The following is a 20,966-nucleotide window of genomic DNA, read 5'->3' as shown; positions in this document are numbered from 1 at the left end:
CAGGAAGCACTCAGCTCCCATGGGTGGGTGAGCTCAGAAATCAGCCCGGGCCCACCAAGGGGCGGGTACTGGGGGCTGGGAGGTGGGGCCATCCCTGCCCCCAGGACCTCCCTGGGTGGCCACTGCCTCTGCTCAAAAGCCCCCTGTCTAGTCACTGCCTCTGTCTCCTCCCACCCAAGCTAGAAGAACCAGGGGGCCAGAGAGTTGGAGAGTCAGGGAGGAGACCAGCTGGAGATGGTGGACATGGACTGCCAGTGTTAAGTGGCCATCGTGGGGCTTCAAGGGACCTTGGTGGGGGGAGTGGGAGTCTCGAAGTCACGAGTGGGCCAAATCTAGCTAATAAAACTGTTTTGTTGGGCCCGAGCAGTGTTTTTTCATTTGTCCTTGTTTTTAATTAAAAATTATTGCCATTGTTTAAAAATCAAGAGATTTTGCCCACCAATCTGGCTTTCTGGAAACCGCAGGCCTGCTGCGATTGCTCCCTGGAAGCGGGCCACATGCTCTCCAGTTTTCCAGGGTCCTCAGGTTCTAGAAATGGCACTTGCTTTCCTGGTTGACTGGTGTCTGCCTGGCCTCCAGAGGCATTTGAGTTTGAGACCCCAGCCTCAGGCAGACATGGAAACCCTCCTTCACTGGCCAGTACCCAGCAGGGTGAAGGCAGGAGGAGTAGAGGGTCTGTCCACACTAAGGGAAGGGGCTTAATCAGACTTGTTCTATGGGATTTGTAGGATTTGCTACAGGCCACGTAGCAAGATTTAACTTGGTCTAACCTTCACCCCCCAAATGGCACAGGGTGACCATACAGTCACAGCCTCCCTCCCGTTTCAAAAGTGTCCTAGTTTGGGTGATGAATTATATGGGCATCCTACTTGGTGGCTTCCAGAGGGCTTTCTGGCTGCCAGATCTGTGTCTTGTGCTAGCTTTGGCCTGGGAGCTGAGAGGCAAGGACTGGAGTTCAAGGAATTTCTGAGGCCTCTGGGTTTGATGGCAATGTCTAGGATGCTCTCTGGGACACATCAGTGCGTCCTTAGGCCTCTAGGATGGGGAAGGGGGCCGGGGGATCCTACCCTGACCACACTGGGCTCAATTGCTGTGAGAATGTCTCCAGTGCCTCGAACAAGCCCCAAACCCAGCTTGGCTAACAGAGTCACTCTCTGTGCCCTGCTGCCCTGACCCCCATCCCTGCCTGGCCACCCAGCTCCACCTGGGGATGGGGCCGATGGCTCAGGTATCCCCAGCCCCCTCCCGTTCAACCCCAGAGTACAAGCCATCCCTTTCATGGGGCGGATCATAACATGTGGACTCGGCCAGGCATGCGAAGGCAGGCAGACCCTGGAAGCAGCCTCAGGAGGGGGGTCTGGGGAAGAGCAGGGGAAGCTTGCAACCATGCAAAAAAGCCAGGGATCTGGCAGGGAGATGCGTGCAGAAAACATGCTTCCCTTCTTGGAGCCGAGGGGGGGAGGAGACACATGAGGGAGGTAGGGGTGGAGACGGGAAGGGTTCGGGGCAGTGGGGGAAGGGTACTAGCCTGCCCTCATCCACCCTCCATCTCTTCCTGCATCAGTACCAATTCTTTCCACTGCCCCCAGAACTTCTGACAAGTTCCCTCTTCCTGCCTTCTGCATTTCAATCCATGGCTTGGGAGGTGCAGCTTCCTCTCCTCAACACCTCCCCTGAACTTCCTGGCTAGAATGCGATGGGGGTGGGACACAGCCCCTGGAAGGCATGAGGACAGCATCCTTGTGGTCTTTTCTTTTCCAGCGCTGTGCTCAGGTGTTCCTCAAGCGCTCAGAAGGATATGGAGACCACCCACCTAAGGGCTCCAGAAAAGTCCTACTACTTGTAGACCTCAGCTCCAAGCTCCAGCCCCCACAACACCTGCCTATCTGACTTATTTCAGGATGTCCTAAAGGCACCTCAAACTTGCTATGCCCACACCTATTCTCTTCCCCCAACCTGGTCCTTTCCTTGCACCCGCTCACCTCTATTGCCCAGTATTTTTTTTTTTTTTAAGAGAGTCTCACTCTGTTGCCCAGGCTGGAGTGCAATGGCATGACCTCGGCTCACTGCAACCTCCACCTCCCAGGTTTAAGTGATTCTCCTGTCTCAGCCTCCCGAGGATCTGGGATTACAGGCGCCTGCCACCACGCCTGGCTAATTTTTGTATTTTGTAGTAGAGATGGGGTTTCACCATGTTGGTCAGGCTGGTCTCAAACTCCTGACCTCAGGTGATCTTCCTGCCTCGGCCTCCCGAAGTGCTGGGATTAGAGGCTTGAGTCACTGTGCCCAGCCTATCTCCCAGTTTTAAGCCAGACCTGCCTGCTCCCAGGCATCTCATCTCCTCAGTTCAGACCTGATCTTTCCCTGGGTCCTGCAGAGATCCGTCCGAGAGGGACAACTTTCCCACTGTTCTCTCTCCCCCACTGTCATCTTTTGCTGTGATTCCTGGTGCCCACCTCCAGCCCAGCCCCCTGTCAAGCTGTTCCCTGCCGTGCAACCAGAGTGAGCTTGTCTAGTCACACGACAAGTCATGCCTCCCCTGCTTCCTATCCTCCCAGGCCTTTCCTGGTGCTTAGGAGAAAGCCCAAATTCCACAATACAGCCCCGCCCTCCCCAGCCCCGGGTCCTGTCCCCTTCTGCCTTCTTCGGCTGTCTCCAGGCCAGCCTTTCTCTGCTGTCTTTGCATCAGCCACATTCCCTCACTAGCAGATCCTGACCCCTCACAGGCTCCGTCCCACCACAGGGCCTTTGCATGTGCTGTCCTGGGCCTGGAATGCTCTGTGCATCTCTCTCTGCCTTGTTAATGCTGCTCATCCTTCAGCTCGTAGTGCAGGCATAATTTTAAGTGGAGTCAAGGGGTTATTTGACCAATGCCTGCCTCCCCCACCTGACTGTATGTGGCAAGAGGGGACAGTAATGCTGTCTGCTTCTGCCCATAATTCCATCTGTGGCACCAAACAGGGGCTCATTAAATGGTGGGTGAATGCATGTGTATTGCCAGCAGGGAAGGGATGATCCCAGGGCAAAGATGCCATTGGGGCATCCCTCTAAGGGCCTCATTGGTGGGTAGGGGAGGGGCAGAGGCAGTTGAGATTTAACAGAACGAGGGGTGTGCAAGGGGCTGAAAAGTGGGGGAGGGAGAGAGATGTGTGCAGTATGTACTGAAGTGGGGGTACAGGGTGGGTAGATGTAGCAGAGAGGGCCAGTGTGTGTGTGCATGCGTGCATGACTGTATGTGAGAGACACAGAGAGAGGAACGGTGAATGAGGATTAGAGGCCAGGTGTAGCAGCTCACACCTGTAATCCCAACACTTTGGGAGGCTGAGGCAGGTGCATCACTTGAGGTCAGGAGTTCAAGACCAGCCTGGCCAACATGGTGAAACCCCGTCTCTACTAAAAATACAAAAAGTGGCCTGGCGTGGTGGCACATGCCTGTAATCCCAGGTACTCAGGAGGCTGAGGCACGATAATTGCTTGAAACTGGGAGGTGGAGGTTGCAGTTAGCTGAGATTGTGCCACTGCATGCCAGCCTGGGTGACAGAGCAAGAATCTGTCTAAAAAAAAAAAAGAGCGAGAGAGAGAAAGAATTAGAGAATGAGCGAGAAAAAGAAGAGGTCATGACTATGTGCAGTATCTGTACCTGCAGTGACTGTGTGTGCAGTGTGTGTGTGCATAGTGACTGTGTGTGCATGGACTGTGTGCACGGTGACTGTGCGCAGTGACTGTGTGTGTGCATAGTGACGTGCATGCAGTGACTGTGTGCATAGCGACTGTGTGTTCAGTATGTGAGTGCACAGACTGTGTGTGCAGTGTGTGGATGCATAGTGACTGTGTGTGCATGGACTGTGTGCACGGTGACTGTGCGCAGTGACTGTGTGTGTGCATAGTGACTGTGTGTGTAGTGTCTGTGTGCAGTGACTGTGTGTGTGCATAGTGACTGTGTGTGTAGTGTCTGTGTGCAGTGACTGTGTGTACAGTGTCTGTGTGTGGTGACTGTGTGTGTGCAGTGACTGTGCATAGTGTGTGTGCAGTGACTGTGTGTGTGCATAGTGACTGTGTGTGTAGTGTCTGTGTGTGGTGACTGTGTGTGTGCAGTGACTGTGCATAGTGTGTGTGCAGTGACTGTGTGTGTGCATAGTGACTGTGTGTGCAGTGTCTGTGTGTGGTGACTGTGTGTGTGCAGTGACTGTGTGTGCACAGTGACTGTGTGTGTGCATAGTGACTGTGTGTGTAGTGTCTGTGTGCAGTGACTGTGTGTGCGCAGTGACTGTGTGACTGTGTGTGCACGTGCAGTTCAAGGCTCCAGGAGAGGGCCTCAGTGGGCCGGCCCCACATGAAGCTACCAGATCCGAGTCTGACACTTCTGAGTTCCTCTGCCTGAGAGTCTTTGCCGGCACACGGCCTGGCCTTCAGGTCTCCTTTATCAGACTTGGAGAGTCAAGTCTCTGCTGGTCAAGGTCAAAGATCTTGTGGGCTTGAGATGGAGGACTGGGGACAGCAGGATGGAGAGAGCTGGAGGGGTAAGGAGACAGTTGGCAGCTTTCCTGGGGCCTGGGGTCCATGGAGGTGAACGGGGGACAGGAGTGGTGAGAGGTGGCTGGGAGTGGATTTGCCTCCATTGTCTCTGAGTGCAGGGGATGTGTGTGAGGGATAGGGCAAGAGAGAGGTGCTGCGCAGGGAAAACCCATCCCTTTCTCTGCAAAAGACGCAAACCACCCCAAACAGAAAACCCCCATTCAGAACCCGATAAAAACAGACTGACAGAGTCTGCAGGAAGTGGGAGGCACAGGGGCTGGGGGCGGGAGGACAGACAGACAGAGGGGAGCGGAGGGTTGAGGAGAGCGTCAGGCATCCCACGTTGGACAGGCAGGGTGTGGCATGCAATGCCGATGCGAGGAGATGCGTTCACAGTTAATGTAAGGCATTTAGACTTCAGAAAGAAGTAAGACCAACCGGATTCTAGATGCAGATGTTGAAGATGAGGGGGAGCGGGCGGGCGGGCGGGGGCAGTTGGGGAGGCGTGTTCAGCATTTTTTAGGTTGATTTGTAACCAGTGCCAAAAAACCAATGGGTTTCGGTTCCCGGGCGGGGAGTGGGGGTGGTGGTGGCGGTGGGTTGGGAGATAAGTCATTGGTGTATGAACACACAGACCATGTCATGGATGAACAAATGAATTTCATAGTGCATTTTGATTGGATGAGTTTTTCAGACGGCGTTGCGCCAATATACAGTTTTAAGAGCAGGCATGAAAAGAGACAAGACAAGAAACACAGTCATTATCCATTGCACACAGGGCAAACCCACGTCACCCCGGCCACTTGGGGGCAGCAGCTGAGGCAGCACTGGTTAGTACTGCCGCATGCCCTCTGCCCCCTAAACCCCAGGGACCTGCCCTCCCAAGCATCTGGCATTTTCTGTCTCAGCCTGGCCAAGCCCTGGCCTCAGAACTAGTGGGCTTACCTGGGAGGCAGAAAGGGGCAACTGAGACCTCCTTGCCTGCCAGGACATGCCTCTCCCTACTCCAGGTTGGGAGTTAATTGTCCCAGAAGGACCCAAACACCCACCCACTATCTTTCCCTCAAATTGATTGTAACTAAGGGCTGGCTAACAAAACTACACACCCATTCACAATAATAATAACAATAGCAATAATAATAACAACCACCATTCTCAAACTCCTGGTTTCCTGGCAGGTTCTGTGCCAAGCACTTCACGTTTCTTTCTTTCTTTTTCTTCCCTCTTTTCTTTTCTTTTTGAGACAGAGTTTCACTCTGTCACCCAGGCTGGAGTGCAGTGGCACAATCTTGGCTCACTACAACCTCTCACCTCCTGAGAATCAAGTGATTCTCCTGCCTCAGCCTCCTGAGTAGCTGGGATTACAGGCACCTGCCACCATGCCCGGCTAATTTTTGTATTTTTAGTAGAGACAGGGTTTCACCATGTTGGCCAGGCTGGTCTCGAACTCCTGACTTCAAGTGATCCACCTGCCTTGGTCTCCCAAAGTGCTGAGATTACAGGCGTGAGCCACCACGCCCGGCCTGTTAATGCTTTTACTTGTAAAAAGTTCCCGTCTCTCTCCTTAGAATGTCAGCTCTATGGGAGCAGACATTCTGTATTCTTGGTCTGTTTTGTTTGGCACCCCTCCTTCTCGCTCTGTCTCCAGTACCTATAATCACACCAGGCACACATTAGGTGCTCAGTGAATGAATGTCTTTTGAGTGCATGCATCACTGTGAGTCTTGCAAGTGTCTGAGGTTGGATGCAATGGTTAGCCCCACTCTACATGAGAAGAGATAGCACAAGTTGTCCAAGATCAAACAGCTGGTAGGGAGAGCTGGGGGCTGTTTGGCTACTGCAATAGTCCTGATGTCCCATGAACACCCCATGTCCCGTCTTCCTGCCAGCCAGGAGAACAGGCTGTTGGAGCCTATCCCTACAGCTCTCTTACTGATGACTGAAGGTTTCAACTAACTTCCTCCACCCCACCTGCCCTTCTGGGGAGCTGGACCATCCCTCCAATCTCTTGACCCAAAGGGACATTGGTTCAAGGCTGTCTTGTGTGTAGCTGGATAGCAGGATATTTTGATTGCCAGCTGGAGCTCCAGCCCTCTCTAGAAACTCAGGACAGGGGAGAATGGCCAGGTGGGGGCACCCCAGTGGAGAGAGCCCCCATGTGGGCAAGAACCCTCTAGAGGAAGGTTTCAGGGATAGGGTGAGGGGAAGGGGAAAATTCTGGCTCACTGAAGCTGAAGGCAAATAAGTGTGTATCACTTGGGTGCAGGTGCCGTGGGACACATCAAAGAATGGCCCCCTCTTTTATGTAGTTCCCCAGCCCCTCCTGGCCTTCTAGGATGGAAGAGCAGGCAAACGGATCCTTTTCTGTAGGGGGATCTGACTGAGACACCCCAGGAGCTGTCAGTGTACTCTCAGGAGTCACTCAGGCCTGGCTTTGCGACCTTGGGAGTGTCTCTCACTTCCCCAGGCATTGAAGATCAGTTTTCTTTTCTTTTTTTTTTTTTTTTTTTTGAGATGGAGTTTTCGCTCTTGTCACCCAGGCTGGAGTGCAATGGTGTGATCTTGGCTCACTGCAACCTCCGCCTTCCAGTTCCAAGCAATTCTCCTGCCTCAGCCTCCCGAGTAGCTGGGATTACAGGCATGCACCACCACACCTGGCTAATTTTTTTGTATTATCAGTAGAGACGGGGTTTCACCCTGTTGGCCAGGCTGGTCTTGAACTCCTGGCCTCAGGTGATCCGCTGGCTTCGGCCTCCCAAAGTGCTGGGATTACAGGCGTGAGCCACCGTGCCCGGCTGAGGGTCAGTTTTCTCATCTGTGAAATGAGGCAACACCCTCTTCCTCAGGCCCAACCACACCCAGATCTATTCTCCTGACTTCTCTGCCTGCCCTGGGCATCATATTCAGCTTGCTTCCGGTTTACCTTGGGCAATGGGAGGCTCTGGCAGGAGATAAGGGATGAGGGGAGAGAAAGGTTGGGGTGTTTCTCCCCCATTGCTCTCTGCCTGCTTTGGCCCTGGAATCTGTCTCTACACATTGACAGGACAGCTCCCACTTGGTGGCTTCTCCTGGCCTCCTGCTCAGGTTCCCTCCCCACTTCAGCACCTGGGCAGGTAACGGCTCCCCATGGTGCCTGGTCGCTGGGCACCTTGCTACCCTTGTGGGTACCCTTCCCTTCCCCTCCACCAGTGATCTCCGCATTTGGGTGCCTTCAGTTGAACCCTCCGAGGGAATTCTCTTACAAGCCGAGACCGAGACCTCTACCCTGAGCCAATCCACGTAAACTACTTGGCACAGTTCCCTGGCACACAGCAAGGCTGCGATTCTTGTGAGCTATTGTTATTTTTATTGTTATTAAGACGACATCGATATCACCCTTGACCCTTGGCTTTGACGCCCTTTGACCATTGCTTCCCCCTGCAAGGATCTTCTACCCTCCCCCCAATCTCCTAAGGGACCCCGAGCCTGGGCTCATTGGCAGATGGCCAAGGAGAGGGTCTGGGACAGGAACTCTGGGGCCCTGAGTCTTCCAGAAAAGGAGAATGGCAATGTGGCCTGCGGGGCCACCACAGAGAGGTCCAGAGACCCCCCGGGTTGACAGTCTCCCAGGCCTGGGGCTAGAGGAGGGAAGACACCCTGGGGACCCCTCTATGGCCCTGGGAGTGGTGTCCCCACACTGGCCTGAGGGCTGTCACTCTCTCCTGCCCACGAACCAGGAGAGGGTTGGTTCAAACAGAATTGACTTGAAACTCATTCTTTCTGGGCTCCTGACATAGGGTGGTGTTTGGGAGCCAGTTCAGCTTTAGGAGCTTTTGAGTGTCTCAGTTCCCTCGATGTACTCATCTGCATTATTAATTCCTAGGCCAGGATGCAGGAAAGCCCACCCCTCAGTGCTGGCCCTACAGCCAAGCGTTGGTCACCCCCATCTCCCCACGATGCCCTCCTGAGGGGCTGCCCTTGTCCCTGGGGCCCCAGTTCTCCCTCTCTGGTCATGGCCAAGTGCTGGCTCAAGCAGCTATGGCTGTTGGGACACACTGCCTCTGGGACCGCTCCCCCGCCCCCTGCCACCTGCCTCATCCAGCCCAGAGTCACCCAGAGAGAAGCTGGCGGGAGACTTACCCCAAACTCAGTCACGAGGATATCGGTGATGCTGCCCAGAACAGTCACAAAGTCGAAGATGTTCCAGGCATCGCGGAAATAATTCTAGAATGGGGACCCACAAGACAGAGATGCCAACAGGGGGCTTGGTTCCCGGCCCCCTAGGCTGGCCAGGGGCATGTTAGAGGCACAGCTGCCAATCAGCGGAGTGCCCGGGACAGTTGTGGTTGTTTGAAGGGCTGCGGTAAAGACTGTTCAACATCATCTGTGCTGAGACTCCCTCCCTGGGAACCTCTGGGGGCCTTCCCATGATTGGCCTGGCCCCAGAGGGGGCCTCCAGACCCTGCTTCAGCTCCATGGGGCTTGGGCTACTCTTCAGAGCTGTGGCCTGTCTCTCCAGCACTTTTGAGGGCTCCCGAGACCCCAGGGGCTTTATAAATGACATCACTGAGATCCTAATGAAGATCCTGGGGGGAAGGGTTATCACCCATTTTCTTTCTTTCTTTCTTTTATTTATTTATTTATTTTTGAGATGCAGTCTCGCTCAGTCGTCCAGGCTGGAGTGCAGTGGCGCGATCTCAGCTCACTGTAACCTCTGCCTCCTGGGTTCAAGCGATTCTCCTGCCTCAGCCTCCCAAGTAGCTGGGACCACAGGTGCATGCCACCACACCCAGTTAATTTTTGTATTTTTAGTAGAGACGGGGTTTAACCATGTTGGTCAGGCTGGTCTCGAACTCCTGACCTCAAGTGATCTGCTCACCTTGGCCTTCCAAAGTGTTGGGATTATAAGCGTGAGCCACCACTCCCGGCTATACCCATTTTCTAGGAGGTAACCGAGCCACTCATCTGCCTGAGGCTAGCAGCACAGAGATGTACAGCCAGGATTTGAACCCGGGCCTCAGAGAGCCCACAGTCTGTGTTCAGGTCCCCACTAGGTTGGCAGCATACTCGCGAAGAAAGGAGACTCTGGGTTCAAATCCCAGCTCTGCTACCAGAGCTGTGTGTCTATGGGCAAGTGGCTTAACCTCTCTGGGCCTCCATTTCCTGATCTGGAGGAGGACAGTAACAGGGTGCAGAACAGGCACTGGACAGGGGGCTTTGGGGCCTTTCAGGCACACACACTTCCTGGTCCCCTTGTGTTTAGATGGGGCCATGTGTGTCTAGGTGCAGTGATGTGCTGTGAGTGGAAGCAGTGTGGTCACTTTCTGGTCAGCGTTGGACTCTCTAGCCTCTCAACCCTGGGCTTGGCGACCAGTAACATTTCGAATGGCAGCTACTCTGTGAGCCCGGGTCCCTGAGTAACTATGAGGCAAACAGCTTCCCTGCTGAATGTAAAAAACCCTTCCCATCAATTTAAGTCACTGAGATGTGAGGGCTGTTTGTTACTGCAGCTTCACTTGATCTATCCTGACTGCTACATTCCTGGGCTGGGTGCTGGCTCAAGGGGAAACACAAGCATAGCCTGGCCTCTCTTTTGTTAAAATATGGAAATACTCCACATTGTTTGGAGAACAGTCACGGCCTCAAGTCCCACAAGGTCTCCTGCTATCTCTGACTCCTCTCAACCAGGTACTGATATGGTGATGGGTGGCACCCCAGTTTGGATCCAAGAGTCTGGGTCAAAGAGATGGCCGTACCCTCTGAGGTCAGTGGGACTCAAAACACAAAACACAGGGCCTTCTCAGCATCTTCGCAGAAGCAGAGGCCAGGTCAGGGGTTGGGGTGGTCAGTGTGACCCTGAAGTAGCCCCTCTACCTTACAGAGAGACTTTAGAGCTGTGCTTCCCTCGTAGGTGAAGTGCCTGGGGCCTCTGTACCCTTCTCTGGAAGGCAGCGGTAACACAGCAATCAGACAATGAATGTGGGTCGCTGAGCATGAAATATACAGTAGGTGCTCAACAGATGGGATGTTGGTGTTTCACAACTGCCTAAAAAAGGAATTCAGGGGGCCGGGTGCGGTGGCTCACACCTGTAATCCCAGCCCTTTGGGAGGCCGAGGCGGGTGGATCACGAGGTCAGGAGATCAAGACCATCCTGGCTAACATGGTGAATCCCCATCTCTACTAAAAATACACACACAAAAAAATTAGCTGGGCGTGGTGGCGGGCGCCTGTAGTCCCAGCTACTCCGGAGGCTGAGGCAGGAGAATGGCGTGAACCCGGGAGGCAGAGCTTGCAGTGAGCAGAGACCACACCACTGCACTCCAGCCTGGGCCACAGAGCGAGACTCCGTCAAAAAATAAATAAATAAATAAATAAATAAATAGGAATTCAGGTCCCACTGGCACTTTTGACATTTTGGCAGATGTTGCTGGGGCCCTGCCCATATCCCAACTGCACACCTATGGTACATTACTTTGCCCAGGGTCTCTCTCTGGCTGCACATGTGTTAGGGAATTACTAGCTCCCCTGGGAGTGGCCTTTGATTATGTCTGATGGGCACTGGAGGATAAATACTCCAACTCCCTCCCCGTGAGGTGGGATGACTCTGTGGTATGTGCTCTCTGTTGCCTCCTGGAAGTCCCCACTGAACCTGAGCCCCATTTGTTCACAGTAGGAACTGGCTTAATAATACACTCTTCCCTGGTTGCCTTTCTGTCCCTGTGTCACTTCCCGTCTCCCTTACTGCCCTGCATCCCAGATAAATTCCTTGCACTCAATCCTTGTATCAGGCTCTGCTTCTGGGGGAGTCCAAACAAAGACAACTTTATAGGCGTTTGGTCACAGACCTCAACCCCTAGGCTAGAGAGCTCCCCTCTATCTCCTGAATGTTACAGGGGGAACTTGTGGCTTCATTTAAAACTGAAAGGGGAGACCAGGCATGGTGGCTCATGCCTATAATTCCAGCACTTTGGGAGGCCAAGGAGGGAGAACTGCTTGAGGCCACGAGTTCAAGAACAGGCTGGGCAACAGAGTAAGACTCCATCTCAAAAAAAAAAAAAACAAAAAAAGAGAAAGCAGAGGGGAAGCTCAGTGCTGGCTCTTGCAGGATTGGCAGGGTGAGGGAGATGCAGCTCCAATCCCCAGTGGAAGAATCACTTCACCAGCAGAAGATCAACTCAGAATAAAATAACTGCAGGCTGGGTATGGTGGCTCATGCCTGTAATCCCAGCACTTTGGAAGGCCGAGGCAGGCGGATCACCTGAGGTCAGGAGTTGGAGACCAACCTGGCTGACGTGGTGAATCCCCATCTCTGCTAAAAATACAAAAATTAGCTGGGCGTGATGGCGGGTGCCTGTAATCCCAACTAGTCGGGAGGCTGAGGCAGGACAATTGCTTGAACCCGGGAGGCAGAGGTTGCAGTGAGCCAAGATTGCACCACTGCACTCCAGCCTGGGTGACAGAGTGAGAATCCATCTCAAAAAAAAAAAAAAAAAAAAATTACAGATTCAGTGATTCCCCCCCACCTCATCAAACCAAATGAATCAGAACATCCAGGGGTTTGCTCAGTGTATCACTTAATTTTAAGAAATTTCCCTAAGTGCTTCCCTTTTGATTTTTGGAGTCCGGGTCTTGTGTTGTTGCTCAGGCTGGAGGGCAGTGATGTGATCACAGTTCACTGCAACCTTGAACTCCTGAGCTCAAGTAATCCTCCTGCCTTAGCCTAAGTAGTTAGGACAACAGTCATGTGCCACTATGCTGGCTAATTTTTCAATTTTTTGTAGAGATGAGGTCTTGCTATGTTGCTCAGGCTGGTCTAAAATGCCTGGGTTCAAGCAATTCTTCTGCCTTGGCAGGAGTCCCAAAGTGCTGGGACTATAGGCCTGAGCCACCACACCTGGCCTCAAGTGCGTCTAATAAGTAGCCTCTCCACCAAAGCCAAGCCACTGTTTTGGAGGAAAAAGGTCCATTATTAGGACCCCTTTCCTAGCATTTATTTATTTATTTATTTATTTATTTAGATTATTTATTTATTTTGATATTTTTTGATATTTGACTATTTATTTTGATATTTGACTATTTTGATATTTGACTATTTTGATATTTGACTATTTATTTATTTTGATACAAGGTCTTGCTCTGTCACCCAGGGTGGGGTGCAGTGGCTCAATCACGACTCACTGCAGCCTTGACATCCTGGGCTGAATCCATCCTCTCACCTCAGCCTCCTGAGTAGATGGGACTGCAGGTGCACGCCACCACACCAGGCTAATTTTGTACTTTTTGTAGAGACAGAATCTCACTATGTTGTCCAGGTTGGTCACAGACTCCTGGGCTGAAGCGATCCACCTGCCTCAGCCTCCCAAAGTGCTGAGATTACAGGTGTCAGCCACCGTGCCTGGCCCCTAGCATTTATTGAGTGCCCACTCCAGGCCAGGCTTCATCCTCAGCCCTCTAGATGCACATTAGTCCATTTGCTGTTTACCAGGGCTCTGCTGAGGTGGAGGGGGAAGATGGCTCCTTTTAATGATGGGGAGGTGACAAAGCTTATATAGGACGAGGCAAGATCTGAACCTAGAACTCTGGTGCTACAGCTGATGCCCCTAACCACCTCTGTGAGCCAAGGTGGGAACTTGGTTTCCTGAGACCCTGGCTGAGACCCAGGCTGTAGGTCATTCTCTTCAAAGGGATGGACTAAGCTGGTGGTCAAGAGAACAGATGCCCTGGTTCAAGTCCCACCTTGGCCATTCGCTGGGGACCTTCAAGAATTCAGTTCACTTCAAGTTCCAGCCCATTAGCATAAGCCTTCTTCACCTTAATCTTTTTTTAAATTTATTTTTATTTTTTTAGACAGAGTCTCACTCTGTCACCCAGGCTGGAGTGCAATGGCGCCATCTTGGCTCACTGCAACCTCTGCCTCATGGGTTCAAGCGATGCTCGTGCCTCAGCCTCCCGAGTAGCTGGGATTACAGGCATGCGCCACAATGCCCGGCGAATTTTTGTATTTTTAGTAGAGATGGGATTTCACCATGTTGTCCAGGCTGGTCTTGAACTCCTGACCTCAAGGGATCTGCCTGCCTCAAGCTCCCAAAGTGCCGGGATTACAGGTGTGAGCCATCGCACTCAGCTCCCCAATTTAAAAAAAATTTATTTTATTTTATTTTAATTAATTAATTAATTAATTTATTGAGATGGAGTCTCACTCTGTTGCCCAGGCTGGAGTGCAGTGGTACGATCTCGGCTCACTGCAACCTCTGCCTGCCAGGTTCAAGCGATTCTCCTGCCTCAGCCTCCTGAGTAGCTGGGACTACAGGCGCACACCACCACACCTGGCTATTTTTTGTATTTTTAGTAGAGACGGGGTTTCATCATGTTAGACAAGATGGTCTCAATCTCTTGACCTCGTAATCTGCCTGCCTCGGCCTCCCAAAGTGCTGGGATTACAGGCATGAGCCATCACGCTCAGTCTATTTTTATTCTTTTAGAGATGGGGTCTCACTTGTAGCTCATTGCAACTCTGACCAACTGGATTCAAGCAATCCTCTCACTTCAGCCTCCTGAGTAGCTAGGACTATCGATGTATGTACCATGCCTGTCTGATTTTTAATTTTTAATTTTTTTTTTTTGAGACAGAGTCTTCCTTCATTGCCCAGGCTGGAGTGCAGTGGTGCAGTCCTGGCTCCCTCCACCTCCCGAGTTGAAACTATTGTCATGCCTCAGCCTCCCGAGTAGCTGGGATTATAGGCGTGTGCCACCATGCCCAGCTAATTTTTGTATTTTTAGTAGAGACAGGGTTTCACTATGTTGGCCAGGCTGGTCTCGAACTCCTGGCCTCAACAGATCCACCCACTCAGGCCTCCCAAAGTGCTGGGATTACAGGCATGAGCCACTGCGTCCAGCCTTTAATTTTTTTTTTTTTTTATAGAGATGGAGTCTTGCTATGTTGTCCAGCCTGGTCTTGAAATCCTGGCTTCAAGTGATCCTCCCACTTTAGCCACCCAAACTGCTGGGCTTACAGGTGTGAACTATAATACTTTTCTGTTTTTTTGAGATAGAGTCTCCCTCTGTTGCCAGGCTGGAGTGCAGTGGCGCGATCTCGGCTCACGGCAACCTCCGCCTCCTGCATTCAAATGATTCTCCTGCCTCAGCCTCCCAAGTAGCTGAGACTACAGGCATGCGCCACCACACCCTGCTAATTTTTGTATTTTTTAGTAGAGATGGGGTTTCACCATGTTGGCAAGGGTGGTCTGGATCTCTTGACCTCGTGATCTACCCACCTCTGCTTCCCAAAGTGCTGGGATTACAGGTGTGAGCCACCGCGCCCAGCCAACTGTACTTTTGTGTGTGTGCTGTGAACCTTGGCCATGTGAGAATAGTGCTGGCTATTTTACTTTATGCATAAAGGCTTGTAAATGCATAACAAAATAGCAAGGGCTGCAAGGTTACCTTTTGTAATAAAATAGCTATCAAAATATTTTTTAAGGCTAGGCACAGTGTCTCATGCCTGTAATCCCAGCATTTCGGGAGGCCGAGGCAGGCAGATTGCTTGACGCCAGGAGTTCGAGACCAGCTTGGCCAACATGGTGAAACCCCATCTCTACTAAAAATACAAAAATTAGCCTGGCATGCTGGTGCTCATCTGTAGTCCCAGCTACTCAGAAGGCTGAGATGGGAGAATTGCTTGAACCCAGGAGGTGGAGGTTTCAGTGAGCCAAGATTGTGCCGCTGTACTCCAGCTTGGGCAACAGAGCAGGACTGTGTCTCAAAAAAAAAAAAAAGTTTTAAAAATGGCGATCTAACAATGAATATACTCTATTAACACACTGAGTAGGCCGGGTGTGGTGGCTTCCGCCTGTAATCCCAGCACTTCGGGAGGCCGAGGCGGGCGGATCACGAGGTCAGGAGATCAAGACCATCCTGGCCAACATGGTGAAACCCCATCTCTACTAAAAATACAATTAGCCGGGCGTGGTGGCGGGCGCCTGTAGTCCCAGCTACTTGGGAGGCTGAGGCAGGAGAATAGCGTGAACTCGGGAGGCGGAGCTTTCAGTGAGCTGAGATTGCGCCACTGCACTCCAGCCTGGGTGACAGCGAGACTGTCTCAAACAAAACAAAACAAAACAAAAAAACGACGGAGCAACAAATTCTAGCTGTAGGTTTAATCACAAGCAACATTTTAAAGCAATGATGAGTGCAAATTAAATGTTAAGGTATCTGCAGCCCTTATAATGCAGTATGAAAATATCTGATGTTTATAAGTGACACAGGTCATGTTGATAATATTAAGAGTTGATAATACTAATACTAAGGGTTTGTTGTCTCCCTTTAAGATGGAAGGAAATGTTAGTGGCTGGTGAAAAATAAAGACGTATTTATTTTTATTCTTCTTATTTTTTTGAGACTCGCTCTGTTGCTCAGGCTGGAGTGCAGTGGTGTCATCTCAGCTCACTGCAACCTCCACTTCCCGGGTTCAAGCGATTCTCCTGCCTCAGCCTCCTGAGTAACTGGGATTACAGGCACCCACAAGCATGCCAGGCTAATTTTTTGTAGTTTTAGTAGAGATGGGGTTTTGCCATGTTGGCCAGGGTGGTCTCGAACTCCTAGGCTCAAGTGATTTGCCTGCCTCTGCCTCCCACAGTGCTGGGATTACAGGTGTGAGTCACTGTGCCTGACCTCTGTGTTTCTTTTTTAAACATGGAGTCTTGCTGTTGCCCAGGTTGGGGTGCAGTGGCATCATCATAGTTTACTGCAACCTCCACCTCCTGGGCTCCAAATATCTTCCCACCTCAGCCTCCCTAGTAGCTGGGACTACAGACATGAGTTACCATGCCTGGCTAATTTAAATTTTTTTTTTTTTTTTTTTTGTAGGGACAGGGGCTTGCTTTTCTGCCCAGGCTGGTTGAGAACTCCTAGCTTCAAGTGATCCTCCTGCCTTGGCCTCCTGAAGTGCTAGGATTACAGGCATGAGCCACTGTGCTCAGCCTGATTTCAGTTTTCTTTCTTTCTTTCTTTCTTTTTTGAGACAGAGTTTCACTCTTGTTGCCCAGACTGGAGTGCAGTGACGTGATCTCGGCTCACCGCAACCTCTGCCTCCCAGATTCAAGCGATTCTCCTGCCTCAGCCTCCCGAGTAGCTGGGATTACAGGCATGCACCACCACACTTGGCTAATTTTATATTTTTAGTAGAGACAGAGTTTCTCCATGTTGGTCAGGATGGTCTCGAACTCCCGACCTCAGGTGATCCGCCCACCTTGGCCTCCCAAAGCGTTGGAATTACAGCCATGAGCCACCTCGCCCAGCCTGATTTCAGTTCTCTTATCTCTAAAATGGATGCTAATGACTCCCAGCCATGATGACTCCCATCATTTTGAAGAACTGGACACATAAGCAGCCATATGGTAACACTCACAGGTTGGGTCTCCCTGGGATTCCTTGGCAAACACAAGAATGCCTAAGTAGGATCTGTGGCCACTGGCAGGATGCTGAAGCCACCCTTGGGGGTCTTGGGGCCATGTGGGGAAACCATCATCCAGGACCCATTGTTCCCCCTTGGGCTTCTCCGAAGCCCATAGCTGTAGCCCCAAGGTGGTACTTACCAGAATCCCAAAAGCCATGACTTTCAGCACACATTCCAGAGAGAAGAGAGAGGTGAAGACGATGTTGAACACCCTCAGGGCGTTTTCATAAGCAACAGAAGCCCCATAGAACTAGGGGAAAGAAGCAGGAGTAGCAGGGGTCAGCGAGCAGGGGTGGGAAGTGGGAAGTGGGAAGGCAGCTTATGGCTGTTCTCCAGACAACACTCCATGTTAGCCAGGATGGTCTTGATCTCCTGATCTCTTGATCCGCCCGTCTCGGCCTCCCAAAGTTCTGGGATTACAGGCATGAGCCACCGTGCCCAGGCCCCTCATTTCATTAATCAAACATTTGTAGAGAGCTTCTTGTTCTGTCCTAGCCAGATCCTTGTTGGACTCTAGGAATTCAGGGGTGAGGTCCTCACAAGTGGGTGGGGGACACCGCCATGCAACCTGATGTGGATTTTTGTGGCAGGTGACATAAAGATAGGATGCCTGCTAAGATGGGCACCTCAAGCAGTCTTGGGTGGTCAGGGAAGGCTTTCTGGAGGAAGAGGTCTGCAGGTACAGCTGGGAAGAAGAAGCTGGCCGGGTGAGTGGTGGGAACAGTGTGTCAGGTAGAGGGAACAGCAGGAACAAAATCTCAGAGGTGACCCAGAGTGTGGTCTGCCTGGGAAACTGCAGATGGTTTCATTCTACCAGGGTAGAGGCAGGAACAAGGTGGGGGTTAAGCAGTGCTGGGGGCTGGTGTGGGGCGCTTACCTTCATCATAAGCACGATGGTGTTGAGGGCGATCATGGCCATGATCGTGTACTCGAAAGGCGGAGACACCACGAACTGCCACATGCGGTACTGGAAGCTCTGCTTGTTCTGAGGCATGTGTCGGGTCAGCGGCTTGGCGCTGATGGCGAAATCGATGCAGGCCCTCTGTGGGAGAGAGGCCAGTGGTGAGAGCGGCAGAGGCAGGAGGAAGGGGGCTGTACACCCGGCACCCTCTGTCTAACTCGTCGCTGCTCTCAAGTGCTTCTGCTTGAGTCTCTGCCTCTCTTGCCCCCAGCCAGGATTCTTGGGCTCCCTCTTCCTTCTCACCATTGCTTTCTTATCCCAATAGCTACAGTTGCTTGAGATGTCACCATTTGCCAAAACTTGCACTGACATTTCCCCATTATTGCATGGCTAATGCAAACATGGGAAGTGGGTACTATCAATGGCCTCACTTTGCAGATGACCAAAATAGAGGCTTAGAGAGGTTAAACCACTTGCCTGAGGTGACACAGCTACCAAGTGAGCCAAATCAAATTGAAGCCTAATCCTTCTTTCCCTCCCTCCCTTCCTCCCTTCCTTCCTTCCTTTTCTTCCTTCCCTCCCTCCCTCCTTCCTTCCTTCCTCCCTCCTTCCCTTTCCTTTTTCCTTCCTTCCCTTCATTCCTTCCTCCCTTTCCCCTTTCTCCTTTCCTTTCTCTCTTCTTCCTTCTTTCCCTCCCTCCCTTCCCTCCCTTTCTCCTTCCTTCCTTCCTTCCTTCTTCCCCCCTTCCTATCTCCTTCCCTCCCTCCCCTTTCTCTCTCTCCTTCTTCCTTCCTTCCTTCCTTCCTTCCTTCCTTCCTTCCTTCCCTTCCCTTCCCTTCCCTTCTCTTCCTTCCTTTCTTCCTTCCTTCATTCCTTCCCTCCCTCCTTCCTTTTTTTTTTTTTTTTTTCTTTGACGCGGGCTTGCTTTGTCACCCAGGCTGGAGTGCAGTGCAATCACAGCTCACTGCAGCCTTGACCTCCTGGGCTCAAGTGATCCTCCCGCTTCAGCCTCCTGAGTAGCTGGGACTACAGGCATGCACCACCACACCCAGCTAATTAAAACTTTTTTTTTTTTTTAATCATAGAGATGGGGTCTCACTATGTTGCTCAGGCTGGTCTTGAACTTCTGGGCTCAAGCAATCCTCCTGCCTTGGCCTCCTGAAGTATTAAGATTACAGGCATGAGCCACTGCGCCCAGCCCATTCTTTCTTACTGAATACTTTGCTGCTGCTTCTCCTTCTCTTCGAGGGAGAGAGAAGGAGGAATAGTGGTTATTAAGTCTTAAGGGTCAAGGGAGCAGAGGATAGATTCTAGGTCCTGTATTTAGCTTGGATGATGCAGAGAGGCAGAGAGTCATGTCTATACTCTCTGGTAGACTGGGGACTGGATTTTCTTTCCTTTTCTTTTTTTGAGACAGGGTCTTGCTCTGTTGCCCAGGCTGGAGTGCAGTGGCATCATGATAGCTCACTGCAGGCTTGAACTCCCAAGCTCAAGTGTCCTCCCATCTCAGCCTCCCATGTTACTGGGACTAACGGTGTGCACCATCATGCCTGGCTAATGTTTTTGATTTGTAGTAGAGATGGAGTCTTGCTATGTTGGCCAGGCTGGTCTCAAACTCCTGAGCTCAAGTAATCCTCCTGCCTCAGCTTCCCAAAATGTTGGGATTACGGGTGTGAGCCACCACACCTGGCTTGGCTTTTCATTCATAAATATTCACCACCCTTCACTAGGGGAGATTGTATTTGCCCACTCCACTGACGTCAGAATGGATGTGTGACTTGCTTTGGCTGATGAAATGTGAGCAGAAATGACGTGTCATTTTTGAGCCCAAGCCTGAAGAACTGAACCTCAGTCTGACATACTCTCTTTTTCACCTGGAGCATCTCAGAGGGAGGCTGCTTTGCTGCCCTGCCAGCCTGGGAACCAGAATAAAGACGGCAAGATCCACAACTGATGTCGACATGCAGTGTGAACAAAAAATAAGTCCTTTTGTGGATATTTGGCAATGAAATCTGGGGTTGCTTGTTACTGCGGCATAACCTAGTCTAAACTGACTGATACATACGCTATATGATGTGTTTCCTCTGGAAACTCCATGAAGGGCTGCCCTGAAGACTGGATTCGGTTTGGAGGATGCTTCCGTTCCCTCCCCCAGGTACCCCTAGAAACGGGTTCCTGGGTGTTGTGTGTGTGTTTTAAAGTTTGTGTGTGTCCCCAGTTTTTAAAGGACAGATGGAATTGGAAGTGGCACCTCATTTTTCTCCAGGCTGTATTCCTCCATCATCTTGTCCCCTTGCTCCTGGAAGGTGATGATGATCAAGGCCACAAAGATATTGACAAAGAAGAAGGGGAACACCACAAAGTAGACGACGTAGAAAATGGACATCTCCATGCGGTACCCGGGGCTGGGGCCCTGGTTCTCGAAGGTGGCGTCCACTGAGTGCTTGAGGACCCTGCAAGGAATGGGGCAGGGAGAGGGAAGGGGCAGGAAGTAGAGAGACAGGGACCCAAGGGGTGATGAGGAAGGTGGAGAGAGGGTGGAAGTGAGATGGCGGAATAGGAACAGAGGGAAATGAAAAAGAAATTTAAGTAGTCACTGTTTTTTGAAAGGCTGACAACAATGTCAGTTATTTCTTAATTTTAATTTTAATTTTTTGAGATGGAGTTTTGCTCCCATTGCCCAGGCTGGAGTGCAATGGCGCTATCTCAGGTCACTACAACCTCCGCCTCCTGGGTTCAAACGATTCTCCTGCCTCAGCCTCCCAAGTAGCTGGGATTACAGACATGCGCCACGAAGCCTGGCTAATTTTTTTGTATTTTTAGTAGAGACGGGGTTTCACCATGTTGGCCAGGCTGGTCTTGAACTCCTGACCTCAGGTGATCCACCTGCCTTGGCCTCCCAAACTGTTGAGATTACAGGTGTGAGCCACCATGCCTGGCCAATGTCAGTTATTTCTACTGCTGTGCATGAAGGGCTTGCTGTGTGCTGGAAACAATATTCAATGATTCATCCTCACCTGCTCAGCAACCCTCCCAGGGAGGTTATTACTGGCTGCAGTTTGCACATGAGGAAATTGAGGTTCAGCAATTTAAAGGGACGTGCTGAAGATCACCCA

General features: G+C 51.5%; 1 protein-coding gene across 19 annotated transcripts in view; it reads right to left on the bottom strand.

The window, feature by feature from the left end:
- CACNA1A (calcium voltage-gated channel subunit alpha1 A) overlaps nucleotides 1-20,966 on the bottom strand; it is a 299,183-nt gene that overhangs the window by 33,494 nt on the left and 244,723 nt on the right. For 12 of the 19 annotated variants that reach the window (XM_030820656.1, XM_030820652.1, XM_030820655.1 and 9 more), the window contains 5 exons: nucleotides 20,102-20,303; nucleotides 17,827-17,991; nucleotides 17,089-17,199; nucleotides 8,635-8,718; nucleotides 4,954-4,959 (listed from right to left, as the gene is read on the bottom strand). In XM_030820656.1, the coding sequence (XP_030676516.1) occupies nucleotides 4,954-4,959; nucleotides 8,635-8,718; nucleotides 17,089-17,199; nucleotides 17,827-17,991; nucleotides 20,102-20,303 (568 nt within the window). The remainder of the gene's footprint in view (nucleotides 1-4,953; nucleotides 4,960-8,634; nucleotides 8,719-17,088; nucleotides 17,200-17,826; nucleotides 17,992-20,101; nucleotides 20,304-20,966) is intronic. The other 7 variants (XM_030820658.1, XM_030820644.1, XM_030820653.1 and 4 more) reach the window with 1 other exon arrangement.

This window comes from Nomascus leucogenys, chromosome 10 (genome assembly GCF_006542625.1).
Source record: "Nomascus leucogenys isolate Asia chromosome 10, Asia_NLE_v1, whole genome shotgun sequence".
NCBI lineage: Eukaryota > Metazoa > Chordata > Mammalia > Primates > Hylobatidae > Nomascus > Nomascus leucogenys.
Note: the sequence above shows the minus strand (reverse complement) of the source record. Positions and strands in the feature narration are given on the sequence as shown.